The following is a 27952-nucleotide window of genomic DNA, read 5'->3' on the forward strand; positions in this document are numbered from 1 at the left end:
CACTCAAGAGTATTTTATCCCATTGTGTGTATTCGTGGTATCATAGATGCACAGCAGCTGAGCAGGAAGCTCTATGGAAGGTACATGCAGGTAAGGCAGGTATGTTTTTCCTTGCCTCCACTTCACTGAGTAGGATCACCACTTCGCATTTGCTGAAGTTTTTCTCCCCCCTGTGCTTTTGCCATTGTCTTTTTGTAAAAAAAAAAAAAGCTGACTATAAGGTGCTATTTATATTGATTTGCATATTTAAAAGGGGTGTAATTATGGGAGGAGTCGCGGTGGGACGGCAGGCATTTGCAAGTGCATTCCATTTCACACTGACCAGGATTTATGAAGTGGAAGTGCGTAGAAGTTGACTTAAACACAGTTTGTGCTTCTGAAATTTTTTGTGCGTACACATTTCCACTTTTGTCCATATACAGGGTGAGGCAGAAAGGATGGACGTCTTTGAAATGGCTAGAACTCACCACTAGGTGGAGTGACAGATGTGCGGTAGGTGGCGTTAGGTTTGCAAAGTCTTAGCATTTTTTTATTTTCTTTTTAGTTGAAGCCATGGAGCCGTGGACGATAAAACACAGCGTTTTTGCGTACGTCTGTTTTGTCAAGAACAACCAATCTATTACCGCAGTTCAGCCTGAATTTCGTTGCCATTTCAATATCCACAGAAATAAAGCTGTTCCCGCTCGTAACACTATCCTACATTGGCTTAAAGCACTTCGTACACGAGGTACACTAATGAACAAAAGACCGCCGGGGGCTACACAAAGCGTACGACTAGCCCTGCTGCGCAGTCCAAGTCGATCTGTTTGGAATGATTCTTCTGAACTTGGCCTCAGTAATCGTTCGGTAAGGCGTATTTTGCATTTAGACCTGCATTTCCATCCCTACAAATTGTCAAATGCTATTTCGATATGAACTCAAATCTTTCAATAAATTTCTTTGTAAGAAAAAAACTAACAATTTTGTCATTTTTGTAAAAAAGTCTGTTCTTTCTGCCTCACCCTGTACCATGTTTTAGTGTGAATTCTACGCACAGATTTTATACATGAGGCCCCAGGTCACCATTAGTGTTGTGTTGAGTATGTCCGAGATATTTCTGGGTACTCCGATCTACAGTCACATCCCAAAGATATTCTTAATAGGGTAAATGGCATGGTTGCATTTATTGTGTTCATTACTATATCCTGCAATGGAATAGTACCCAGAATGGTGGTTTCTTGCTGTGTGTTCAGGGCTGACAATCTAATTTCTTACTCTTCACAATGAGAAAACTGGGTTCAGAAATTGAAAAGATTAACTCTACTGATTTTGTTAGGTATTTAGATTTTTAAGAATATTTTGTGTATTTGTCTCTTACTGAGCATGCCATTGTCTTTAAATGTGTACTTTGTGCTATAGTATATTAAAGTTTGTCAGCATTATATATTATGGAATTATACTATTCTTTCAATTCTGTTCATGTATGTAATCCACTAAGCGTTCTGTATTTATGTGTCACTTGTTTTACAAGTTATTCTTGTAAGTGACTTTGAAAAAAATAAATAACATTGCATGTCCTGGGATGCGACTATTGTGCAGGCACACATAGCAATGACGATGCTGAAGCGATATATTGTGCAGTCCTAATATCAATCAATGATTTATATGGCAGACCCCCTAGAAATGTCAGAGTGGGTGCACCTGGGTAATTAGTCATTTAATTATGGGTTGGATTGAATGATTTCATGTAAATTAGTGATACTTAATACAGCCTTGTCCATAAAGATAGCATAATGGCAGTGATGCAACAGAAGTGGTGCATGTCACCAGCTACACGGAGTTAAGGATTTAAGGAATTAAGGGAAAAATCACAACTTTGGAGTAAGAATGGAGAAGCTTTGTTCAGTCTTTGCATGTCTAAAAAGAGGAGGGAAGGTCAGCAGACAGGCAAAGGTATAACTGAGACTACTTGAAGGGACAGTCCTACCACCTTTTTCTTAAGTTTCCAATTTTTTTTTTTTTTTAATCAGTTATTTCACTAAGATCACAAATGGGACCAAGAACTTATACGAAGTTAGATAAGCTTTTCTCTAGTTTAATCCTGGGGCTCACTGTAGCTGTACATTTTTGTTCTAAACAGTTTCACAATCAACAAGTCATTTTTCCTCTAATCTTATTGTTGCTTTCTTATTCTGAATTCAGAAAGGTAGAGAAGTTTGAAAATAGGAAATTTAGAAAGAATGTTTTCTGCCAGAGTTTTAAGTGCTTAACTGTTGTTTTTTTGTGTGAATCATTTTCCTACTAATTCACCTTTTTTCTGTGGATTTTGCTCCCTCAATTTTAATTTAACAATGACAATTAATGAACAGTAGTGGAGCTACTAGGGCAAATGACATTGAAATGCTGCAATGACTTTAGCCAGTGTCCACATTAGTAATAACCAAAACACCAGAAAAGGTGGAATGAAAATTATTATGTTGATCATAAAATTTATTTAAAAAAAATGATTTAAAAAAAAAAAATACTAAATTACTTCCAAGTAACATATAGAAATGCTTGGTACATTTCAATAAAGCAGCTTTTTAAATGTATGAATTGACACCAAAATAAAGGGTGGTCCAGATCTCATTATGCAATTTTCTTTACGCTATAACTTAAGTTTATTACATAGAAAATCACCCGAAAAATCCCGGACCATCGAGAAGTGTACGAACTGACGACATGAAGAATCATCTTCGCGCCGAACTGGAATCGTCCCCGCATAAATCAAAGTCATCCAGCCGATCTGGATCTGCATAATTAGATCTGGACCACCCTGTATACAAACTGGGAAATACTAAATTGTGTAATTAAGAGAGGAGTGCAATTAAAACCAGAAGTTGGTTGGGCCAAAAAGCTTCAGTCACAGAGGTCGTTCCTAGACTGAACTTAAGATCCACTTGTACTGAGATGGTCACCTCCAACTTCCTTGGTCGTTTACAGCACATTATTAATTGGCAAGAATGTCAAATGGTGTCTTGGTGGAAGCTTTTGATCTGTTCCTCTGGCACCTATGTACACTGTGCAGTGTAAATGTCAGTCAGCAACCTGGTTGTTATATATACAATACACCCCCAAAATTCATCAGGGTTATGTTCCTAGAGCACCTGCGACTTGTCAAAAAACGCGACTTTTGGATGGATTTTAAATGCCTATTTTTATAGTTTAAACCCTAAATACAGTATGCCCTCAAAGCATTTTAATTTCGTTGCAAACTCAGCTTAATACATAAAACATTACCTAAAAAAATTACCTTAACATGTTACCTAAAAACAGAATGTAAAGGTAAACCCATATACTGTACAGTACTGTACTGCTATGTCTCCCGCGGTGCTAGAACGTAAAATACCGATGTTACGGCTATACGTACTGTAATTCATGCAAGCTCGTTTTCTTTGGTATGCGCTATCGTTTTCTTTGTTATAAGTGAGTAAATACAGCATTTCATTTAATTAAAATACAGTAAAATGTACGGGTACTCGCCAATGATGAATGACAGATGATGAAGCAGCTGTGCAGTACGATGCAGAGGATTTAAAACCGCTCGGGTGGCGCCTCTTCTTCAGGCGGGGTTTCAGGCGGGGTTTCATGCTGGCTTTTCTTTATAGGTTTCAGGAACATTGTGATGGGAAGATGCTGTCGTTGTTTCTTCATGGTGGCGAGGAGCGTTTTATATGTCTGAATGGCAGCATCGATGCCATTATTAACTGTGAGTGCCCGAACCATATAGGGATCCCATGCGTCAATCATCCCTTGTAAATCGCTTCTGAAAACGTTCAAATCATCCCTTACTGGCTTGAAAATCTTCAGGCTCCGGTGCTGTTGATAGGCCTGGTTTTGGTTCTTCGGTACCTTCTATATTATCTCCTGTACCGAACTGCTGGTACAATTTCCGTGCTTTCTCATGGATAATGTTAGCGTCCAAGAGGATGTTTTTCTTCCTGCAGTCGGTGATCCACAATGAAAAGGCAGATTCCATCCTGACGCTATTTTTATTCCTTACAGTCATAACCTTTTTGGCACTATTACAGAAACTTACAGATAACAGTACTCCGGATCGCTGCCTTGTTGTTCTTTATGTAGCGTACAGTGATTTCATTAATGCCATAGCGGCGCACTACTGCAGCATAACTTTTTAATTCCTGGAGCAAATCCAGTAGTTCAACCTTCTCCTGGAGTGTTTTAAACTGCTTCTGGCGCTTGGGCTCAGATCCAGAAACCTTAGAAGGCGCAGGGTATTTCAGCGACATCTTATGCGTTGTAAGAATAACAAAATGAAAACAATAACAAAATGGAAAACATGAGGACACTCAGCTGGAGACGCGTCACAGGGCAACACTCAATCAGCAGCAAGGAGAAATGAGTAACGGTCACGGATTGGCTACTTTCACCATCCCAAACCGTGTTTCCCTCAGCGGTGGTAAGCCCACTCACCTGGGGAAGCGTCACAGGGCAGCAGTCAATCAGCAGCAAGGAGAAATGAATAACGCTCTCGGATTGGCTACTTTCACCACCCCAAACCGTGTTTCCCTCAGCGGTTGCTTCCTGTTCTCTCTACAGCACCGTATTGCCTCGAAAAAAGCCATAAAAATTTGCGGAGGATATTTGCGCTTTCCGCTAACAGTTAATAGTTAGGTTCTAAGGAAAAATCCACGAATGACGGAGTCCGAGAACCCTGAACCGCGACTTCACGGGGGTCTACTGTACAGTGCCTTCCATGACATTTGGGATGAAGACATTTTGTATTAAAAAAAAAAAAAAAAATTATAAAAAATGATGTCGTTTCTACATGGTGTGACCAATATGTATGCAGATATCCTTGAATTAAAGTTTGCATCATGCACTTTAATCTGCATCGGCATTGTTTGATTTGTCATTTTAAACTGTGGAACAGAGAGTTAAATCAAAGAAAAATGCACTGTTAAATGCCTAAAGAACAGTCTGACACAGCTGAGCAATTTAAAATTCACTTTCTTCTCATACAAAAATTGTCACCTTTCTGACCACATGAGTCAAGCTTTATCACATGTTCAGTTGACCAGACTTTTAGAATCACTGAAACAAGTTTCCAACCTGGTTTACTAACCCATTTATAAACCATCATCAAAGAAATTAACCATTACTCACTGTAGACAAGTGATTCCTGGTTGACTGGGGTCAGAAAGCCACATATTTTTGCCCATGCTGTTATGTTTTAAGGAACACAGTTCTTTTTAACTTGGGGTCATTTTTGCCCTTTGCCCCCTATTAATTCAAACCCATTGTATTAATGTTAAGTTTAAGAGCCATTACTTTTGCTTACTAAAATTGACTAGTTAACTACAATTTATCTTCTTCCCTGTTCTGTCTTGCAGGGCATCCTTAAATTAAGTGTTTAGGCTTCCAATTTGGAAAGGCTAAAGCCTCAATTTTCTCAATCACCATTCACAGTGCATCTCACTGTCGACTTTTTTCTTTCCTCATGCCCAAACCTCAGCCTATTTCACCTCCTTTATTAGCTCTTTCTTTTAATTCTTTACTCATTTTCATGGTACTTGTATGTTTGCATCTGAGAGCGATGTGCCCTGCAATGACCACACATTTCCAGTACATTGTACTGTACATATATGCTCCCACAGCCTGCATTAGGTCATCCGTTTAATGAAACAGATTTGCCATTAAAAATCAGATTGTGGGACACATTCTTTACATCTGCTACCACCATTGAGTGTGCAACTCAGTCCATATTCAGCACATCAGTAAACTTTATATAACAACTTGATGATTACTGTATCCCTATCCAGCACAAAATTTCAGTATTGTCACCTATAGACACAAGTACACTATGTATTTAATAATATTCAAATATTATTTGATTTGTGCTTTAATTAACTTTGTAGACTTTGATGTGGTTTTTTTTTTTGCGTTATATTTACATATTGATTTAGGCTGCATTCAATTTGTGGTTGAAAGTAAAAATGTTATGTTTATACAAGGAAAAGCAGGCAGATGCCATAATCCTGTACACTATTTACTGTAAGAATTATTTTCAGTTGTAAGACAAGACCTTTTTTAAACATCCAAGGAAAAAGTTCAAAATAAGACAAAGGTGTAAGTCAAGCACAAGAGGTTTCATATAACCATGAACTTGCTAGAATTTTCTGAGTTACAGAGGAAGCAGACAGACATTTTTGGCATCTGTATTAATAGGCTAATTATCTTAAGCAATATCTGAAAAGATGATAAAAAGAACAGATGACACTTTTTTTTGCTCTCTGGATATGGTTTACAAATGTTTGTCCTGTTGCACAATATGCATTTAAAACTTGAAGCTAAGTGCCGTTTTTCTCATTAGAGTGTCTTTTGCTGTTACTGAATTGTTTGGCAAGTGTATAAGGAAGGAATAAGCAATTAGCAAAAACATTGACATAAAAGAACCTGTTTTTTCAGAGAACATGTGCCCTATGCAAAATAGAGACTACTGTTCTGAACCCAGTTATAGGAAGCCCATTTATTGAGAAGTAACACAGATTGATCTTTACTTGTCCCCAGGTGGAAATTTGGATTTTTACAGATGCCCTTTAAATATATACCTAAATAGGTTGATAAGTAAGTACTGTAAGTAAATACATATATACAAACACTATGGTCTGAATAAAAAACAAGATTAAAAAAAAAGAAGAAGAAAAAAAAACATTGGCTGTCACAGTTACAGTGAGTGTTACCGGCCCAGCAAACCACAGTGTAGGAAATTGCACTGGTCATCTCAGAGTTATAGAAGATGTGAACGATGTCACTTCCCACATTAAAGGAGTCCAGTCTCCTATGGAAAAAGCGCCTGCTCAGCCTTTTCTTACATAGATCGTCTGTGTTCTGAGACCAGTCCAACCTGTCATTAATGTGGACCACCAAGTACCTGTAAGAATGGACCACCTCTACATACACTCCTTGAATAGTGACCAGACAGAGGTGCTTTGGTGTGTTGAAAGTCAAAAAATCAGTTTCTTGGTTTTGCTGATATTAAGATGCAGACAATTCTCTTTGCACCAATAAACAAAGTTCTCCACCTGACTTCTACACGATGACTGATCCCCTTTATCATTAATACACTACATACTTGCAGAATCATCTGAGAATTTCTGCAAATCACATGACCTGGTGTTACATGTATAGTCTGGGGGTGTACAGAGTAAAAAGAAAAGGAGACAGGACTGTTCCTTGTGGTGCTCCAGTGTTGCTCACATCTGTATCAGAAACACAGTCCTTGAGTCTCACAAACTGTAGTCTGTTGGACAGATTGTCCATTATTCAGGATACCATAGACACGTCCACCAGCATGTGTCTGAGTTTACCCCATTACAGAGATGGCTGGATAGTATTGAAGGCACTGAAGTAATTACAAAATATATACATCACAATGCTGCCAGCTTCGTCAAGGGGAGAATAAGCCTTTTGGAGCAGATAGATAATTGCATCTTCAACTCCAATCTTTGTTCAATAGTTAACGATATAAAGATCTGATTTATGCACACCTAAGATGCCAGTGGCAAAATTCCTACAGCTTTTTAATCCAGTGTAAGCAACAGATCCCTGCTCCCACTCTACATCAGCTAAGCTTAGGTCCAGCTTCTGTTATCTGTAGTACACTCCTTGCTGCTTTTTGTGTGGCTTAAAACAAAGTCAAGATTGCCCTCTACTCCAAGGGGAAATCCTAGTGATAGAACTTAACAATGGAATACAGTCTGCAACAAAGATGGGCGTTATATGATTCTGGTCTTGCTTAATGACAGTGCAAGAGCACATGCAAGAGACACCGATCATAAAGGTAATGTGTTTGCCTTACTGAAGAAAAAAAAAAAAAAGTTAACAGACTCCAAGCAAACATATTTTAAAATAGCAAGAAAGGATCACCCTTAAAACCTCATAGACTACAAGAGCAGTACCACCACTGTGAGCTGCAACTAAACTGAGAGAGAATCATTTGGACAAAAAATAAAAGTATGCTCTTCTACCATATGTGCAGTACATATATCTCGGTGCATTCTAAAAGCTTTCAGGCAAACGATCACCAATAATCCCTGAGATGATGGGAACTGGACAAAGGCTAAGTATCAATGCTTTGTACATTAGGATCAGAGGCTGAAAGTATTTACCACTTGTAACTAGCGTAAAGCCAGTGAATGTGTTTGCATATGTATATTTTGTTGTTGGTGCTAAGATAAAGTGATAACTAATATGCCAGATAAATCTTTAGCTTTTAAAAAGGCTTTTCTCTTCAAATTTAATAGAACAGCTAAACTCATGAGAGCATAGGCTCCTACCTTTAGACTTGGCAGTTGTCGACTCCCAACTTTGGATGAACTTCAGTTTGTGTGACATGCATAGACATACATAAGCTATGGGAATTGATCGCCAGCTACTTCCAGTTGTTGTAAACCAGACAAAGATTTACACATTTAACTGGATAACGTACCAGAAATCTTACCACAGCATTTAAAGCCAGTCCTGAGTGAATAATTCTTCCTTGGCTAATTCTTACACAAGAAATAAAAAGAGTAAATTATAGGTTTGTGCCTTCTTTATATGAGAAAGTTAGAAAACCTAGTCAGCTTAGATTTGCCCTTTGTATTGTTTGTTTATTGTCTTGTGTCTATTTGTACAGTATAGTGCCCATTAGAAAATGTATACATTTTGTTCATAACTAGGAAAATCATCTTTTTCTAACTCTTCCACCCCAACATCATTTCTGCTTGTTTCCTGCATTAACTTTCAGGCCCTTTCACCTTCATCTTAGACTCATGTACCTATTTTTTCTATATTTCTACTTTCCTTTCTTGTTTTCATTATAAGAACAAGATAATCCATAATCATAAACTTATCTTGTTACCACCTCAGTCTTGTGTAACACTCTAAAGTCCACCACCACCTACACCTTCTTCATCTTTTCTAATACTTCTGCATCACTGCAGAACGTAACTACTCATTTACACATTAGTCTCCGACTGTTGTCTTAGTACTTGCATTACCCAGTTATCCAACTTTTGCTGATGTGAAAAGTGTAGTGCAGTTTCTCATAATAATGTGATATACGAGGGAGAGTCAAGCTAAAGTTAGAAAATGGGATTTATTAGAAAATGGAATGAACTTTAACAAAACTGATAATGTCAGTTCTCAATGCACTTGTACCACCTGCCTGGCAGTGCCCAGATTCCAGCAGAATAAAAGGTTTTGTCTTGTCCTTGCAACCACTTGTGCACCACTTTCTTTATGTCATCATCTGTCTTGAATCAACGACCACCCAGATGTTTTTTTAGTGGTCCCAAAGGGTGGAACTCGCACGGTGCCAAATCTGGCAAATAAGGAGGATGTGGCAACACCTCAGACTTCAGTTTCTCCAGACAAGCCTTGGTGTTCTTAGCAGTGTATGGGCAGGCATTGTCTTGCAGCAAAAGGACTCCTTGAGACAGCAGTCCCCGCTGCTTGGATCAAATGGCAGGCTTCACATTGATCTCCAGCAAGTCACAGTAACTTGCACTAGTGATTGTAGTACCCCTTAGCATGGGGTGTTCGACAATAACTGGTGCACAAGTGGTTGCGAGGAGAGACAAAACTTTTTATTCTGCTGGAATCCAGGCACTTCCAGGAAGGTGGCGCAAGTGCATTGAGAAGGGTGGAGACTACATTGAGAAGTGACATTATGACTTTTATTACGGTTCATTCCATTTTCTAATAAATCCCATTTTCTGACTTTAGCTTGACTCTCCCTCGTGGCAATGTCAGCTGCACAATTATGACTGCAATTGTGATTGTAAATGACAAATTTTGCTTACTGTCGACTATCCCACACCATCTCATATCTTAATCACTTTTGAGATTTTTATATATGAATGGGCATAAGTCAAGCTAGTTTCAGGTCAATTTTGAGATGAGTTTATATTTTGTTTAATTTTAATTATAATATATAGGGAGCAAGATACACAATTTAAAAAAATATGTGCAGGTTTTAAACTTTGCCAAGAGTTAAAAGCTTTATCTTTAATTATGCTGATGTTTTGGGGATGCACGAATTGCATCTTATATATATGCTATGTTCTTGTACATTGTTTTGTTATATCTGCACGAGAGGGACTGCTTATTGTTTATGTAACACTATTTATATGGTCTAATTTGAGGAAATAACCAGAAATTAAAGGGACTTAAATTCTAAATTTGAATCAATGCTGTAAACTTTTCTTAATAAATGTTCTGCATTTTTGTGTAAAGACATCTATCAAACACCTTTATTCAGTTTTGCATGCAAGTAGACAAGGGGTATTCCTGGATTGTCTTCCTACCACAATATGTCAATAAACAAACATGTGATCATTATATTCATGTTGGTGGTATCAAAATAAAAAATCTGGTAGTTTTGGTTAATGACTTTTGGCCATGGAACTATTTCACAGTGGTAAATGTAGTCCCCATGAAACATGGTCATACATAAATGGATACATCATTTGAGACTAAGCCTTTCAACCAGATCCCTGCAAACTAATATGCCCTTTTCTGAGTTATTGGACATTAAATTCTACTGCCCATATTTTTGTAAAAATCACTGAATATAGACTTTCCAAACCAGATTTTGTATTGTTTTATTTTTGTTTTAATTTTTCAGCATGTTTATACTAAAAGAAAAGTGTACTCTCTATCTCCCCCCCACCACAGGACTTTCAGGAATATTTGATACAGGCTTGCACACTACTGGCAGCAACACTACTGAAACATCAGTCATGAACTTCCTTTCTGCTATCGAATCACGCAACCCTCCAGCAGGACCAACCACAGCTTCCATACTTCCACAGTTCAGAACGACTTCATGGCAGACAGGTGAATCAAATAAATAGCTAAATAACTGAAAGGTGGTTGACTTACAGTATGTTGATCCCTGGCAGTTTCCAAATGTGTGTTATTACTTCTGTATTGTTAATTGTTATTGATTTCTTTTAGATAAATTATAAAAGATTACTGTCATTATTTAGGGTCAAGCTTGTTATAAACAATTTTTTTAAGTCACTGAAGTGAGATGTTTTGCTTTCTCTGGGTTATGTTGCTTGCATGACCTCTAGTTTCCAGCATGGTGTCATGATTAGTAATTCACCCTTACAGCTGGTGATGACAGATTGCCCATTTTGTTGTACTCTTTATTTCTTCTCCCAGTCTTGCAAGAGTAATTTTATGGTTTAAATCATATTGTATTTTTAAAGCATTTTAAAACCAAAATCGTACCCCATCCTACCGTGTGACCCTTCACTACCCCACATAATAGACATATAGATAAAATAAATTTTTATCCAAAACAATGAAATCGCAGGCTATAGTACTGATGAAGTGTTTACCAGGGTGTTGCATGGCACTCTTCGGTTCTTGGTGTCTCAAGATGATTGTACCACATGAGTCTTTTAGTCACATGGAGCTTTGTTATAACTTGAGTGAATTTTCTATATTGGCTTACCTTTTATTCTTCATCAGCAGAAGGTTTTTTCAGCCAGATGTACAAATTACTGTCTCAAACAGTTATCTCCCTGCAAAGATAAAGTTAATAGTTTGGCTTTATTTCCTTGTATTTTATTTGCATATACTTTTTCACCATCATATACATGCTTATTTGTTTGGCAGGATTATAAAAGCACACACTATGGTAATTTACAAACTATAACCAGAATTCCTTGTCCTTATGGGTAGGGCAGGAATGTGAAAATATTTCCAGATTATCATTATAGAAGCAGAAAATCCTGTGCTTTGCTGTTTAAAACTCACAGCTATCCTGCCAAAGAAACCATGCATTGTGTTAGATTATTTTCAATGAATAAGCACCTATAACCCAGTCATCTGACATTTGCATACATTAGTTTTTATCCAACGCATTTTACAGGTATCAGCTTCATATTTATTTGTTCTGAAAAACGATGGGTTAAGTGACTTACTTAGGGTCACAAAGTGAGTAAACAGTGAAGAGTGAACTTGCAGCCTTGTTATTTACAGTCCAAATCTTGTAACCACTTGGCTATTTGCCTCTGTAGTTCCTTCTTTCTCATTCTATTGGTTTTAACCCTTGACAGCCTGCAACTAGCATTCTTCTTAAGTATGGGCTGTCTGCATACAAGTGGCTTAAATTTGTGGCATATTACTTCATATGAAGAAGAGGGTTGTCTGGATGAACAAAACAAATTATTTTAGAGAGAACAAACAAGTTGACAGGTCATGTATAAAGTTTTCCTAGTTTTTCATTTGCATCCAAACATAAACTCAGCTGCAGATATCTTGGGTGCTGAATCGTAATTATTATTTTTTTTAAATAAAATATGGCTTTCGTTATAAGAGCCTGCCAGGAAATCGTCAGACTTTTTTACTGCCATTGTTTATGATTTTTTCCTACCAGTAATGGTGATGGACTGATCATGAACACAAACATGAAGCAATGGCACTTAAAATAGGAAGATTTCATTTTGTGAGAGTGCTATTCCACTTCGACCAGTTTGACTCTTGTTTTTTTTTTTTTTTGTGAATTTTGCCTAGAGACTTCATCTGGCCCCATAAAGGTACAAGGGAAATAATATTGTAAAATAGATTGTGCCTATTTAACTTGCTTATGTAGTACTGTTAATTTTTAAGATCAAGTCTGGTAAAATCATTAAGCACTGTACTGTTATGAATAAGAATATTTAAAGTATTGGTCTCCACTCTACAGGCATGCATTCATCCACGGCTACGGAACTATTTGTCACTGGAGCATTGCCTGTCTCTGGGACTTTTGCCCCAACATCAGCGCTGTCTGCCTATCAGCACCCCAACACTTTCAGTACAAGGAATTTTGCCACTACTCCATCACTGACACTTCAGGATGCTGCTTTCAGCCCGACTTCAAATGGACTATTGTCTACACATGATCCTTTACTCCAAATCAAGCCACCACAAAATACTGTCCCAACTGCTTTGGCCTTTGATCGCATAGGAAGTACTGTTCTGAGTACAAGTATACCACCACAATCATCTACATATCGTTCAGCCCAAGAATCTGCACCTCATCTTTTGCAACCCCAGTTCAGTTTGCTGCCCTCAGCACTTAGTTGCACACAGCAGTCAACCCAGCCTTATAGCACACCAGTTTTCACAGGTTCTGCAGCCTCTATTGAAAGAGCACTTCAGAGAGAATGTAGTGTTATTAAACACCATCAGCGGCCTTCCAGTACACATTCAATTCCAACTCAGTTGTCAGGTGCTCAGCATTCCTTACAGGGTTACCTAACAAGTGGAAATGGAGTTAATTTTCAGGATACTTCAAGGCAGTCAACAATGTCTTGCAGTCCAGTAGAAGATACTACTCAGGTGAGCAATGGAGGACCACAACAAAAGACACCTCAAGCCACACTGGAACAAACTCAGGCTTATCCTTCAACTATTCCCTCTCCAAGTTATTCATCTGCTACGACCACAAAAACGAAAGACTGTTCTGGCAAACGAACTCCACGATCATCGAAAGCAACCAAATCACAAAGTGTTTCCCCAGATGTACAGCCACAAACTTACACCAGTTCTACACAGAAGCCAAGTACAGTAATAGCAAGCCAGCCAGAAGTTTATTCTTCAGCACAGCTAACTAACTTGATGTCAGAAAGCCAATCGCAAAGCTATGCTTCATCTCAAAACATAGCGACCAGTGTGAGCCATTCACAGGTCTATTCTTCCACACAGTCAGAAAAACTGCCTTCATTATATAAAACTTTGACTTCATTTTCTGGCCAGTCTGATAACCTTACCTCTGTCAGTCAATCCCTTAGTTATTCTTCCAGTCAGCAACAAGCGCTGCGTTCTGTTGGACACAATGAAAACTACACGGGTCAGACACAAAACATATGTTCAGTAAACGAGTCGCAAAGTTATACTTCCAACCACACTCAGGGTTTGCCTACTGTAAGCTATACTGCACAGTCCCAGGGCCTGTCTTCAGTCAGCCCTTCACAAAGCTATGCTTCAGGACAATCCCTCACGTTAACCTCACAGTCTATGTCCTTTTCTTTATCTCGAGCTCAAAATCTGCCCGTTTCTAGTCCAACTCAGAATTATATTTTAATGCATAGTTCACCAACAGCGCAGAACAAAAGTGGATCATCCCCTCAGAAATATATGCCATCAGTCCAGTCGCCAACCTTTTCTTCCACCTGTCATTCCCAAGCCTTACAGAACAACCGATCTCCAGACACAAAGCCATCATATAGTAAAAGGAAATCTGATTCTAATTTATTTGTCACATCAAAACAAGAAGATGAGGAATTTGCCATTCAAGATTTACAAGAATTGCAACAAGCTTCACTTGAAGCCACAGCTCAGAGTCTTTCGGGTAATGAAATTTCAGAACAGAATCCTATTTATGTGGTTTCAAAAGCAGATGACCGGTACAATTCACAGAGTGTGATAAGAACTAGTTCAAGACCCGAAGATCAGATTATTGGCCTTTCACTTTCACAGGGTTCTAAAAAAGATGAAGAAATGAGTACAGTTACCCATCATGGACAAAATGTTAGCACTGCCAATGGCAGAGTAGCTTCAGACTCAAAGAAAGTATCAAACTTAGTGCAACCCCCTCATGCTAATATAAGTGCAGAAGATTTAAAACAGCAGACTCTTTTGCATAAGGTGCAAGACACCAGGTCACAGGACAATCAGGACCAAGTGATCAACATTCAACAAGGCCAGACACCCTCTTTAAGGAATACTCAACAAATCTGTCTGCCAAGTGCTCAGGTGCTGTTAGAGCCTACACGAGATTTACAGATGGTTTTACTCCAGCCTTCTTTGCTACATTCAGGCCTTGATCAGGCCAAGATTTCACCCCAGATGCAACAGATGCAGGCACAGTTTCTACAGATGGAAGATCATATTATACAAACAAGTGGTGGTCAGAATCAACAGCTTCTTCCTCAAAATTCTGAAGCCTTGAAAATGGATGCGACTGAAGCTTCAAAAGCACTACAGCAGCATTTAATGGTAAAAGATAATTTTAGTCAAGCCAGTCAGCAAGAATCTAAGCTTCATTTTGCCCTTAGTTCAATCTGTTTTCCTGACTCTGTGTTGCTGGGTGATGAAAGGAGCATCTTGTCCAATGTAGATGATATTTTGGCTGCAACAGCAGCAGCCTGTGGAGTAACACCACAGGATTTTGCTAAACCCAATTCAGCAGATGGAGAGTTACAATCACTTGATACCCCTTCAGAATCAAAGTCACATTTTCAGTCTGTTGACGTCAGACACATACCTCCTAATTTTTCCTCCTCGCACTCTCTTGTGCATGCACAGAATATGAACATGACACTTAATGGTGGACAGCTTAATATTGGTTTGCATTTAGTATCCTCTGTACAATCCAAAAATTCAGAACTTGAGCACCAGGGCCTAGACTCCTCGGAGCCTGGTTTACAGTCTGGATTGACTTCTCCAGCTCTAAACTCCAGGAATGAGATGGGAGATAAAAGTATGGGTTCTTTTCAAAAGCAGAGGAGTATTAGTCAGGATTCTGAAGAGGAAACTGAGGAGGCAACAAATGGTAGAACTATAAACCGAGCAAACGATACAGACTTTATTACCAGCAGAAGAAGCTTAAGTGATGAAAGTGCTGCTTCAGAAAGTGAATATACTTTGCCTAGTGACGATTATGACCCAACTGGATTGCTGAGTAAAGCAAGGCTACCTGTTAAGCCAAAATCAAAAACAACAGTACTGCCCTGCATACAGGTTAATATTAAAGATAAGGAAATGGCTCCAGATTTTTCTCCTGATAGTTTTTTAAAGAAAAAGTCTAAACCTAAAGGATCAATAAAACTGTTTTTGGAGGATGAAAATGGCAACCAGAAACCAGCGAAGCGTACTGGGCAAAGTAAACGGCAAAATTCCAGAGGGAGTGATGGCTCTCAGTCAGCTTCAGACAGCTGCTATGATAGTTACCAACATCAAGAAAGAATTCGGCAAAAAATCAGAGAAGTAGAAGAAAAACAGCCAGAAGTTAAAACAGGGTTCATTGGTTCATTTTTGGACTTCTTGAAGTCTGGACCTAAACAGCAGTTCTCATCTCCGCCTATACGAATGCCAAATCGATCACGAAAGCCACCTATTACTTCTGTTCGTCCACTTCAGCCTCCACCTACTCCTCCTGTAAAAGCCCAACATGTGTCATTACCTTTGGTATCATCAGAAAGTATGGGTGGAAATGCAAATCATACACGGCGACTTGAGGATGACCTAAAGAAAAATCTAGAAACTTTGCCATCATTTTCTTCTGATGAAGATGAATCAGTGGGGAAGAATCATGATCTTCAGAAAAGCATATCTTCTGCATTATCAGTTTTAGATGAGCCTGCTGAGAAAAAAAACAAAACAGGTAATTTCTTTTTTTATCAATTTTAAATATTATGAGGTCAAGTAGTCTATTTAATAAAGATAATTGTAAGGCTTGTTCAAGGAAAAAAATACATAGTGTAAAATTAACAAATTATGAAAATTGTATAAAATTATGAAATGTGTCTGAAAATATTGTTGTATTCATAAGCCAAATGAAAAAAATGCTGCAACTGAAAAGAGCACAGTGGTGTAGCTCACATATGCCACTCTTTTACAGTTGTGTAAGATTTGCATGTTCCCCCAGTCTTCCTTCCATTTCCAACTGATGAGTAAATCAGACTGATTGACATTTATAAATTACCTTCAGGCTCCCATAATGGTTTACATAATAACCAAGGGACTTCTCATGAAAAAGGCAAGCTTTGACCTCTCCCACTTTAAACTTGCCCCATCTCCTATAATGACTTAAGTCAAGTTTCACAGTCACATCAGGGCTCAAGGTCAGCCCTCTTCATAAACTGACCTCTGAAACCTTTAAAGCATTATAGCTGTTCAACTGACAGGACTGGGCAACACAATTCTTCTCATCTAATTGCAAGACTGCATGTTGCCACCTAAGGGGACTTAAGGTAATTAATGGGCTATTGCAGATATACCACTGTCAATAGATTTGATGGCCAAAGACCTCTGGAACCTCGTGTCAGTCTTGCCTCTTTCTAAAATTCCTTTGTCTTCCTCTTTCTCCTAATATCAGGTAAACAGTTTTCAGGGTACTCACTGTGTATCTAGGGTGTACTTCTCCCTGTTTGTTTCCATGTCCCTGTATTGACTTGAAGACCTGCATCACTACTTTTGGTGCAGGTTTTCATGCAATTCCCTGGAAAAATGGGCAGTACTACACAGAACATAATTTCCATGTGTATGAATTGAGATTTGCCTAAATGAATAAGTTTCCCACTGCATATTATTAATGTGTGTGTTCATGGTTTTTAGTTAAATAGTAGGTGTGGGCTAACATAAATCAAGAATCTCTGAATAATAACTTTCTGCCAAGAATTATGATCTTATTAAGTTTATGCTTCATCTCACTCTTTCTATAGTGTTACTGCTTTTATTCAATGTAAAACTCTCATAGTTTCTATTCACTGAATGAACAAGGAGAATTGTAATTTAACAAAAGGGACTAGGAAATGAATCATAGTTAGGGACAGAGTAATCATAACCTTTTGGAAAACAAGAGAGATTGATACCACTTAGCCCAAACTGCAAATTTGTAGTCAACAATGGCACACAAAGCAAAGAATAAAAAAAAACCAAAAAAAAAAAAAAACAAACTCAAAACATTTGATTGTTCTTAAAGAGAAACATCATTCAAAAGAAAACTTAGTACATAACCCAGTACTAACAGGAAATAAATATTAAGACCTGGTATTTCATAATAGAGGCCGCCCCCTTATCTGCAGTTCCCTGGACACCCTGGAAAAAAATCAAGGTTGAAACGTACATAACAATCCAGGTTTATACATATCAGTATAAGGAACCTATGAATGTTCCTGTGAGTAATAACCCTACCGGTGGACCAGATATTCTATAGTGGGACGGCGTAATTAGGAATTGGGTGAACAGTGAACATCACATTCTGCTTCTCTATCCAGTTAGATCAGAGTAGGTGGAGGGCTTACAATTGAACTGATTTCAATTTGGATACTATAAGGTTTCTGAACTCTTTTCGGATGCCCCCACAAAACGGGACGACATTCTGAAGCGAGACTGCTACATCTGTGGAAGACTACTTGTCCATTGCCAAAGCAACCACAGGTTCGCAGCACAGCAGCATAGTACTGCGGAAACAACTACGAGCCGATCCAGATCATGCTGTATGCGCCTGTTGGTAACGGGTGATGCAAGGAACATTACAAATGCAGGGAACAGTACAACTTGGCCACTGACCTGGCCCCAACTTTGCCAGTTTGTTGTGTCTGTGTGTATAGGAGTGTGGTAGCTCTCGCTGCAATAAACCTGCTGTTCCTGTTTCAAGTTGAATAAAGCTGGTTTTGCTAAAGTACTGAGACTCCGCCTCTTGTTTTGGGGTGCAAAACAGTGACTTATGTGTCACATGGTACCAGAAGTGGGGTCTTGTACAAATTTAACCCCAAGAGACATATTTGACATCCCAATACCAGCAGAGCAAAATTAGGCTCCCGCTGGCGCTCCGGTCTTCGTGATCCCTAGGGATGTGCTTGTGAAGACGGCTCCCTCGGAGTGTTTTCTGTTTTGCTTCAAGCACATGGCAACATTTATGCGCTGGGAAACCTGGACGGCTATTGTGGCTCCGTTTTTTAACTGGGGAGGCCCTGCAGGTTGTGCAAAACCTCTCTCCCGAAAGATTTGATGATTATGACTTTCTGAAGCAACAGATTCTCCTCCTCAATGGCTATGAGCCCAGTGGGCGCCAGTTTAATGTGTGGCATAATGATTTGGATCACCCCATACGAGGACAGATCTAGGGCTTAGTGGACCTGATTCGATGCTGGAGACACTTTCAAGCACATTGTGGAGAAGCTCGCTATTGATGCAGTCCTATTGGGTACAGACAAAAGCCTTTGTGATGAAAAGCTATGGAATGACTTCCAGTCACTGCTGGATCTGACTCACAGACAAGAGGATGCACAAACCACCTGTAAACAATGGGAACACCCAGGCTTGACCCCGATTTCGATCCAGCCAGTACAAACCTCCAAGGTCACCAGCCCCACAGGTGACAGACACCATAGTGGGAACACAATAGTGCAGACTGAACACAGCTGCTTTCACTGTGATCAACTGGGACATCTGGCTCCCACCTGTGTAAACCAAGACCATCGGTCTGGCCCAGGTATGTGGCTTGCAAGTGTCCCCAAGATGTTAAAGGAGGACAATTTTAAGGTCTCTATTACGTTGGCCAGACAGGAATTCTCAGCACTGTTGGACTTTGGTAGCAACCTCTGCATAGTCTGCCATGACTTGCTCCAGCAAACCCCTTAGTCCACAGACAAAGTGAAAATCCACTGCTTCCATGGAGGACATTAAAATATATGAGACTATTCCCTCTGGAGTAACTTCAGAGGGAAGTTACTCCCTCTGAAATTTAAAAGGAAGCTCTTCAAGGTTTGGACTGCCATATCGGACACATCACCCTGGCCACTCGTTATAGGAAAAAGGAAATGCCCTCTTCCCACGGGTTTTGGCCACCTGCATAGCGCCTTCCCTCATAGTGGATAGAGTGGGTCATGCCGCAGGCAATGTCAGTCAAGGTACCGGGTTTGAAATTGAACCAGAGTTGTCCAGTGAGGTAGGGGACGATTCCTCAAGTGAAGACCCGGGACAGCTGGCAGACTTTTCCACGTGTCACATGCACCAATAGCCTTCCCAGACCGGACAACTCAATATGGACCCAGATGAAAACGAAACCGTGGAAGGCGAGTGCAATGCTGCATCTGACACAGAGAAAGTTGACACTGACATCCAGACGGAGTTTGCTTGCCTAAAATGAGCCAATAGCAACTTAGATTTTGCATTCAGATAAGCCAAGGTCGCAAATGACTCTTACTATCTGGTGAGAGAGAGGACCCGAATTTTAAAACACTACATTTTTTACTGAAGGATGGTTTTCTGTATCTGGTGATTTCTTCCTGCATGGGTGATGGGCATATCGAGCAGTTGGTACTGCCAAGTAAGCATAGGGAGAAGGTTTTAAAAATTGTTCATAGTCATGTTTTGGGGGGGTCACCTTGGAGTAGAAAAATGAGGGAACACATTTTGAAATGCTTTTATTGGGCAAATGTGGGCCAGGATGTGGAGCAATTCTGTCAAATAATTTCTGCTCACAGACCCACCAGGGTACCCATTGTACCAATGCTTATTTTAGAAGACCCCTTTGACAGGGTGGAATTAGATATTGTTGCCTGCTTCCCAAGAGTAAAAGTGGCTTTCAGTAGTGCTTGTGTTAGTTCAGTGTTTCCCAAACTCGGTCGTGGGGACCCACTGTGGCTGCAGGGCTTTGTTCCAAACAACTTCTGTTTTAATTGGAATGCTGGCCTAGATAAGTGAACAGTTATTTCCCAAGTTCAGTGTTTTGGGAACAATATGAAAATTAGAAAACTAAGTTTTATATATATATATATATATATATATATATATATATATATATATATATATATATATATATATATATATATATAGAGAGAGAGAGAGAGAGAGAGAGAGAGAGAGAGAGAGAGAGAGAGAGAGAGAGAGAGAGAGAGAGAGAGAGAGAGAGAGAGAGAGAGAGAGAGAGAGAGAGATAAATATGAACTCAATGTACGTACTTATTTCGGTGGTATGATGCCAATGTCGGCCGCCATATTGAACTTTCCAACGTCATTAATTCTCCAACTTCTCGTGTAGGTAGAAGGCTGAAATTTGGCAGGCTCATACCTTACAGCTTACTTACAAAAGTTAAGCAGGTTTCATTTAGAAATTATACGTATAATGATCATAATGGTCGACAACGTCCGCCATGTTAAACTTTCTTATTTATGGCCCCATCTTCACGAAATTTGGTAGGCAGCTTCCCTGTGCTAACCGAAACCGATGTACAGTAATTCCTCCTCGATCGTGGGGGTTGCGTTCTAGATGCCAAACGCAATAGGTGAAAATCCGCGAAGTAGAAACCATATGTTTGTATGGTTATTTTTTATATATTTTAAGCCCTTATAAACTTTCCCACACTGTTTATAAATATTCCCTGCACAGTTATACAGCATAATCCCTTTGTATTCTAGATATTAGGTAAGATTCATTGAAATTATGTATGTAAACACACTGTTTATATACAGTAAAACCTAAATATTATTTTATAGATATCGAGTGTCTCCGATATCACGTATGTTACAGCCATTACGATAGACAGGCCACCAGCAATAAATACGTACAATGCAAGAAAAATTGTATACGGTAAATGTGTGTCAAGTGACACTAAACATACGTACATGTACTAAGTACTGTAAGTAGAAAATTAATTATGGTTACTCACCAACAATGACACGACTTGTCCGATAACAATGAGTTTAGTTTTACTGCACAACAAAGGAGAGCGTTACAGCCCTTCTAAAGGAGCCACTTTAGGCGACTGTGTAGCACCACTGTCTTCAATCCAAATCTCTAAAGCAGATTCCATCCAGACTACTGCCTTATTACATCCACTTACAACTCGTTTTGCACCCTGGTTAAAAGGACACTGCGGCCATAGATCTTATATTCCTTTCCTTCTTTTTAAATAAAAAGAATCGTAGCCTCATTGATGCTGTAATGGTGCCCTACAGCGGTGTAGCTTTTCCCTTCCTTCAACAAATCCAAAATGTTTACCTTTTCGGCAATCGTTAACATCTTCCCTTGGCGCTTGGGCATGGCCCCTGAAGCAGTAACAGGAGCAGATCGTTTTGGAGCCATAATGAAGGGCTTGACTATGCACAAAGATAAACACAAAAGAGCACAAAAGTTAACTCTTTACACAGCGAAACACATTGATGCTGAATGAGCGAGACAAAACTTCCTGGTTAACACCGCATTCAGCACACAGGAACTTAACTGTGCGCTCTGATTGGTTAGCTTCTCAGTCATCCGCCAATAGCGTCCCTTGTATGCAATCAACAGGGCAAACCAACTGAGGAAGCATGTACAGGAAGTAAAAAGACTCATTGTCTGCAGAACCCGCGAAACAGTGAAAAATCTGCATTATATATTTAGTTATGCTTACATATAAAATCCGCGATAGAGTGAAGCCGTGAAAGTCGAAGCGCGATATAGCAAGGGATTACTGTACATACTTATTTCGGTAGTATGAGGCCACTGTCGGCCACCATATTGAACTTTCCAACGGTCTTTGTTACCTATGGGCCCATCTTCAAGAAATTTGGTACTTGGGTTCCCAACACTAAATGAATCCTACTTACATACATATATACGTCCATAGCCTTCAGCTCAGTCGCCGTATGAAGCGGCGTTGGGTCCCCCATCCCCACGCCTCCCACGTTCTTGGCTGCCTGCCTATATAAGGCCATCCATCGCTCCGGTCTCTTCATTCTCTTCCTTGCTTTGCCACGGTATTCACGTCTCCTTGCTGATAACAATTCTATGAGTAACGGTCGACAATGTCCGCCATGTTAAACTTTCTTATTTATGGCCCCATCTTCACGAAATTTGGTAGGCGGCTTCCCTGCGCTAACCGAAACCGATGTACGTACTTATTTCTGTGGTATGATGCCACTGTCGGCCGCCATATTGAACTTTCCAATAGTCTTAGTTACTTATAGGCTCATCTTCAAGAAATTTGTTACGCGGGTTCCCAACGCTAACTGAATCTTACTTACGTACATATAAACGTCCATAGCCTGCAGCTCGGTCAGCATGTGAGGCGGCGTTGGATCCCCCATCCCCACGCCCCCCATGTTGTTGACTGCCTGCCTATATAAGGCCATCTGTCGCTGCAGTCTCTTCATTCCCTTCCTTGCTTCGCCACAGTATTCACATCTCCCTGCTGATAACTGCAGCCTTTTTATTTAATCCACGGCTTCTCCACTGTTTTATTGTTCGTTTATTATGATTATAGTTATTGTATAGGTATTTTAGACTTAGTTTACACTGTTCAGGTACCCATTTCCTTTATCGTTCCAATCGAGGTGATCACCATCGATCAAAGAACTGTCACTTACCGAGTGGTTTCCATGCCCGGAGATGGCACCTTCCTTTTCCATTCTCTGTGTTACATATTGCACGGCCATATCAGGCTCACTCTTGATATCTGGAGGAACATCGTGTCTTCTGTATTGAATGACTGCATCAGGTTCAAGGGGTGAACTGATGACAGTACAGGAGATAATTATACTACACAGGAGCACTATAAGAGTGAACTGCTTAAGCCCTTCAGCTATGGTTCCGCATGTGAGTTGATGGCTGCCGTTGAATTATTCGGTTTTCGCTTTCAAGTGTACCGAAATGGCCAAATATTTTACACCTTTGGACAACCGCCAATGCCTCTTAAACATCTTAGATTCACAGGTGACGATTTGAGTAGTGGACACTTTGATGTTTATGAATGTTTAAACTCTCAAAAGCTGGATACAAAGTTATCGATGAAACCGGTTGTATGCTTACAACACTTGACAGATGCCGAATGTAACTTCAACACAACAAGTCCTGCAAATACTAACGTAATTGAAATAAACCATGAAACTCAAACCGATTATGACAGCAGCAATCCAAGCTGTGAGATTTGAGGCAAGATTGCTTTTCACATGGCCAACTGTATGTTGCATGCTTAAGAGTAAGCTCAGCGCACAGCTTGGTCATGTTACAACCGGAGGGCCGAACTGACAACGTGGCATACAAATAGATCCTTAACAAATAATTATTGGCATATTTTCCCTCAGTTTAAAAAGGTTTACTTTTCTTCTTAATAAAAATTTTAAGGCAGTACTTCACCACTGCGAATCACGGGTATTTTGAATGCCTGGAGTTTGCATGTGGAAGATTTTGCTGTGAACAGACAACATGCAGGTGAAAGAAGCCATCCTTAAGCTGCAAGAACAGAAAAAAAACATCCGAGAAATTGCTACAACATTACGAGTGGCAAAATCTAGTGTTTGGTACATCCTGAGAAAGAAAGCAAGCACTGGTGAACTCAACAACGCAAAAAGACCTGGACGTCCACGGAAGACAACAGTGGTGGATGATCGCAGAATCATTTCCATGATGAAGACAAACCCCTTCACAACAGCCAACCAAGTGAACAACACTCTCCAGGGGGTAGGTGTATCGATATCCAAGTCTACCATAAAGAGAAGACTGCATGAAAGTAAATACAGAGGGTGCACTGCAAGGTGCAAGCCACTCATAACCCTCAAGAACAGAAAGGCTAGATTGGACTTTGCTAAAGAACATCTAAAAAAAGGCAGCACAGTTCTGGAAAAAGATTCTTTGAACAGATGAAACCAAGATCAACCTTTACCAGAATGATGACAAGAAAAAAAAAAGTATGGAGAAGGCATGGAAGAGCTCATTATCCGAAGCATACCACATCATCTGTAAAACACGTTGGAGGCATTGTGATGGCTTGGGCGTGCATGGCTGCCAGTGGCACTGAGACACTAGTGTTTATTGATGATGTGACACAGGACAGAAGCAGCCAAATGAATTCTGAGGTGTTCTGAGACAATACTGTCTGCTCAAATCCAACTAAATGCAGTCAAATTGATTGGGCGGCGTTTCATGATACAGATGGACAATGACCCAAAACATACAGCCAAAGCAAAGCAGGAGTTTATTAAAGCAAAGAAGTGGAAAATTCTTGAATGGCCATGTCAGTCACCTGATCTTAACCCAATTGAGCATTGTGAAATATGACGGCCCGGACACACACAGGCGGACACCGTTTTATCCATCACCACATTTTATTCACAATATATTACAAAAGACAAGTGCACCGCCACCAAACACCCAGTCTCCCCAAAGTCAATAACCACTGTCTTCACACACAAACACTCGGGCCTCTCCTCGCCAGCTCTGCCACGACCTTGTCCTCCTCCTCACTCGACTCCAGCCTTGATTGCAGGGCAGTGGCTACTTAAATAGGCGGTTGATGGCTGACTGCACCCAGCCACCTGTGACAGCATGCATTTCACTTGTTGAAGACTAAACTTTGGACAAAAAGGCCCACAAACAAACAGTAACTGAAAGCCGCTGCAGTAAAGGCCTGACAGAGCATTAAAAAGAAGGAAACCCAGCATCTGGTGATGTCCATGGGTTCAAGACTTCAGCCTGTCATTGCCAACAAAGGGTTTCCAACCAAGTATTAGAAATGCACATTTTATTTCCAGTTATTTAATTTGTCCAGTTACTTTTGAGCCTCTGAAATAAAGGGATTGTGTTAAAAAAATACTTTAGTTCCCTCACATGTTTATGCAATCTTTTTGTTCAACCCACTGAATTAAAGCTGAAAGTCTGCACTTCAACTGCATCTGAGTTGTTTAATTTAAAATTCATTATGGTAATAAAACGCTGTAAACAAAGAATGCCTTCAAAAATGGAAGTGTTAATCATTTATTTTCATCAATCAACTAAATGCAGTGAATGAACAAAAGAGAAATCTAAATCAATAGCATGCCATCACTTCCAGGACTTCTTGTTCTTCTTTATGCTGAAGATAGTTCTTAATGACTTTGGCTGTATGTTTGGGGTCGTTGTCCTGCTGCAGAATAAACTTGAGGCCAATCATACACCTCCCTGATGTGGTATTGCATGATGGATATGTATCTGCCTATATTTCTCAACATTGAGAACACCATTAATCCTGACCAAATCTCCAACTCCATTTGCAGAAATGCAGCTCCAAACGTTCAAGGAACCTCCACCATGCTTCACTGTTGCCTGCAGACAATAATGAGTACTGCTCTCCAGCCCTTCGACAAATAAACTACCTTCTGCTACAGCCAAATATTTCAAATTTTGACTCATCAGTCCAGAGCACCTGCTGCCATTTTTCTGCACCCCAGTTCTTATGTTTTCTTGCATACTTGAGTTGCTTGGCCTTGTTTCCACGTCGGAGGTATGACTTTTTGGGTGCAACTCTTCCATGAAGACGGACAGTAGATGGGTGTACCTGGGTCCCACTGGTTTCTGCCAGTTTTGAGCTGATGGCACTGCTGGGCATCTTCTGATTTTGAAGGGTAATAAGCTTGATGTGTCTTTCATCTGCTACACTAAGTTTCCTTGGCCGACCACTGTGTCTACGATCCTTAACGTTACCCGTTTCTTTGTGCTTCTTCAAAAGATCTTGAACAGCACATCTTGAAACCCCAGTCTGCTTTGAAATCTTTGTCTGGGAGAGACCTTGCTGATGCAGTATAACTACCTTGTGTCTTGTTGCTGTGCTCAGTCTTGCCATGACATGAAACTGTCTTCATGAAACAGCATTTTTTTCACACCTGCCTAAAACCATTTGCTAAAATCATTTAAATTATTTTTTTTCCTCATTAATGTACACACAGCACCCCATATTGACAGACAAAAAAAAAGAATTTTTGAAATTGTTGCAGATTTATTAAAAAGAAAACTGAAATATCACATGGTCCTAAGTATTCAGACCCTTTGCTCAGTATTTAGTAGAAGCACCCTTTTGAGCTAATACAGCCATGAGTCTTCTTGGGAAAGATGCAGCAAGTTTTTCACACCTGGATTTGGGGATCCTCTGCCATTCCTCCTTGCAGATCCTCTCTAGTTCTGTCAGGTTGGATGGTAAACGTTGGTGGACAGCCATTTTTAGGCTGATGCTCAATTGGGTTTAAGTCATGGCTCTGGCTGGGCCATTCAAGAACAGTCACAGAGTTGTTGTGAAGCCACTCCTTCATTATTTTAGCTGTGTGCGTAGAGTCATTATCTTGTTGGAAGGTAAACCTTCGGCCCAGTCTGAGGTCCTTAGCACTCTGGAGAAGGTTTTTGTCCAGGATATCCCTGTACTTGGCCGCATTCATCTTTCCCTCGATTGCAACCAGTCGTCCTGTCCCTGCAGCTGAAAAACACCCCCACAGCATGATGCTGCCACCGCCATGCTTCACTGTGGGGACTGTATTAGACAAGTGATGAGCAGTGCCTGGTTCTATTGAAAAAATAATGACTATAAATACTGAAATCTACTCTATATATTATCACACTTGGGTCACAGATTTGCACAGAAACACAGGAGATTGTAGAGACAGGAATTTTATTTAAACAAACATTTCTCTTTTTCAAAAGGGGTGTTTGTCAGGCACGGTTTCCCCAACAGGAGCAGTGGATCAGAGAGAGAAAAAGACACAAACACACACACGAGAAGCATATCAACGCGACAGAGCAGCCGCACCAGTCCAGCAAGTAAAGAAGCAATGTGAAGGTAGATTGTCAGCGTTTAAAAGGGAGTTTTTGAGGAGCGTGCATTCAATCCCCCTGCTCACAATATATAAAATCCTACGCCTAAAAGTGCTACAATTTTATGTGACATTTTTATATCGTGTTTTTTGTCACGCTTTAAAATCGGGCTTATTTTAAAACCTACATATATATGGTATGCATTCTTTTCAGAATTTATCAAGCTTTAATGTGATGTTGTTAGACTTTCAGATTCTTATTCCATTTTTAAAGTATAACCTAAAAAATAATCAAGAATTCATGTCCCGCGAGACAAGTCTTTGTACCAAAAGATTTAACTACATCCGGGATAGAAATAAAAGAAAGAAGTAGGACAGCTGCTGCACAGGCTTTTAAATGTTCAAAGCGTCATGTGAGATGCAGATCACGCGGCACGGCAGCAGCAGAAAGCAGCAGCTGATCGAGCAGTGAAGAGGTTATAAAAAAAACCAGTAACTGTATTTGTTTTCATTGCGTCACCATTTAACAGGGGGTTTCGGAGGAGCAACCGCATCTCCTTGGAGTGCATTCAGCCCGCTCTTCACGACTCAAGCGGCAGAGACGCGAAGTGGCTGGTGCATAGCACAGGCCGGGGGTGGGGGTTGGTGAGTGAAGTGAGCAGGGG

At 39.9% G+C, this 27952-nt stretch overlaps 1 protein-coding gene across 1 annotated transcript in view; it reads left to right on the forward strand.

Annotated features, from left to right (window-relative positions):
- qser1 (glutamine and serine rich 1) overlaps positions 1–27952 on the forward strand; it is a 134324-nt gene that overhangs the window by 58616 nt on the left and 47756 nt on the right. The window contains exons 3-4 of the mRNA XM_039749680.1: positions 10702–10863; positions 12725–16408. Coding sequence (XP_039605614.1) covers positions 10702–10863; positions 12725–16408 — 3846 coding nt within the window. The remainder of the gene's footprint in view (positions 1–10701; positions 10864–12724; positions 16409–27952) is intronic.

This window comes from Polypterus senegalus, chromosome 1, assembly GCF_016835505.1.
Source record: "Polypterus senegalus isolate Bchr_013 chromosome 1, ASM1683550v1, whole genome shotgun sequence".
NCBI lineage: Eukaryota > Metazoa > Chordata > Cladistia > Polypteriformes > Polypteridae > Polypterus > Polypterus senegalus.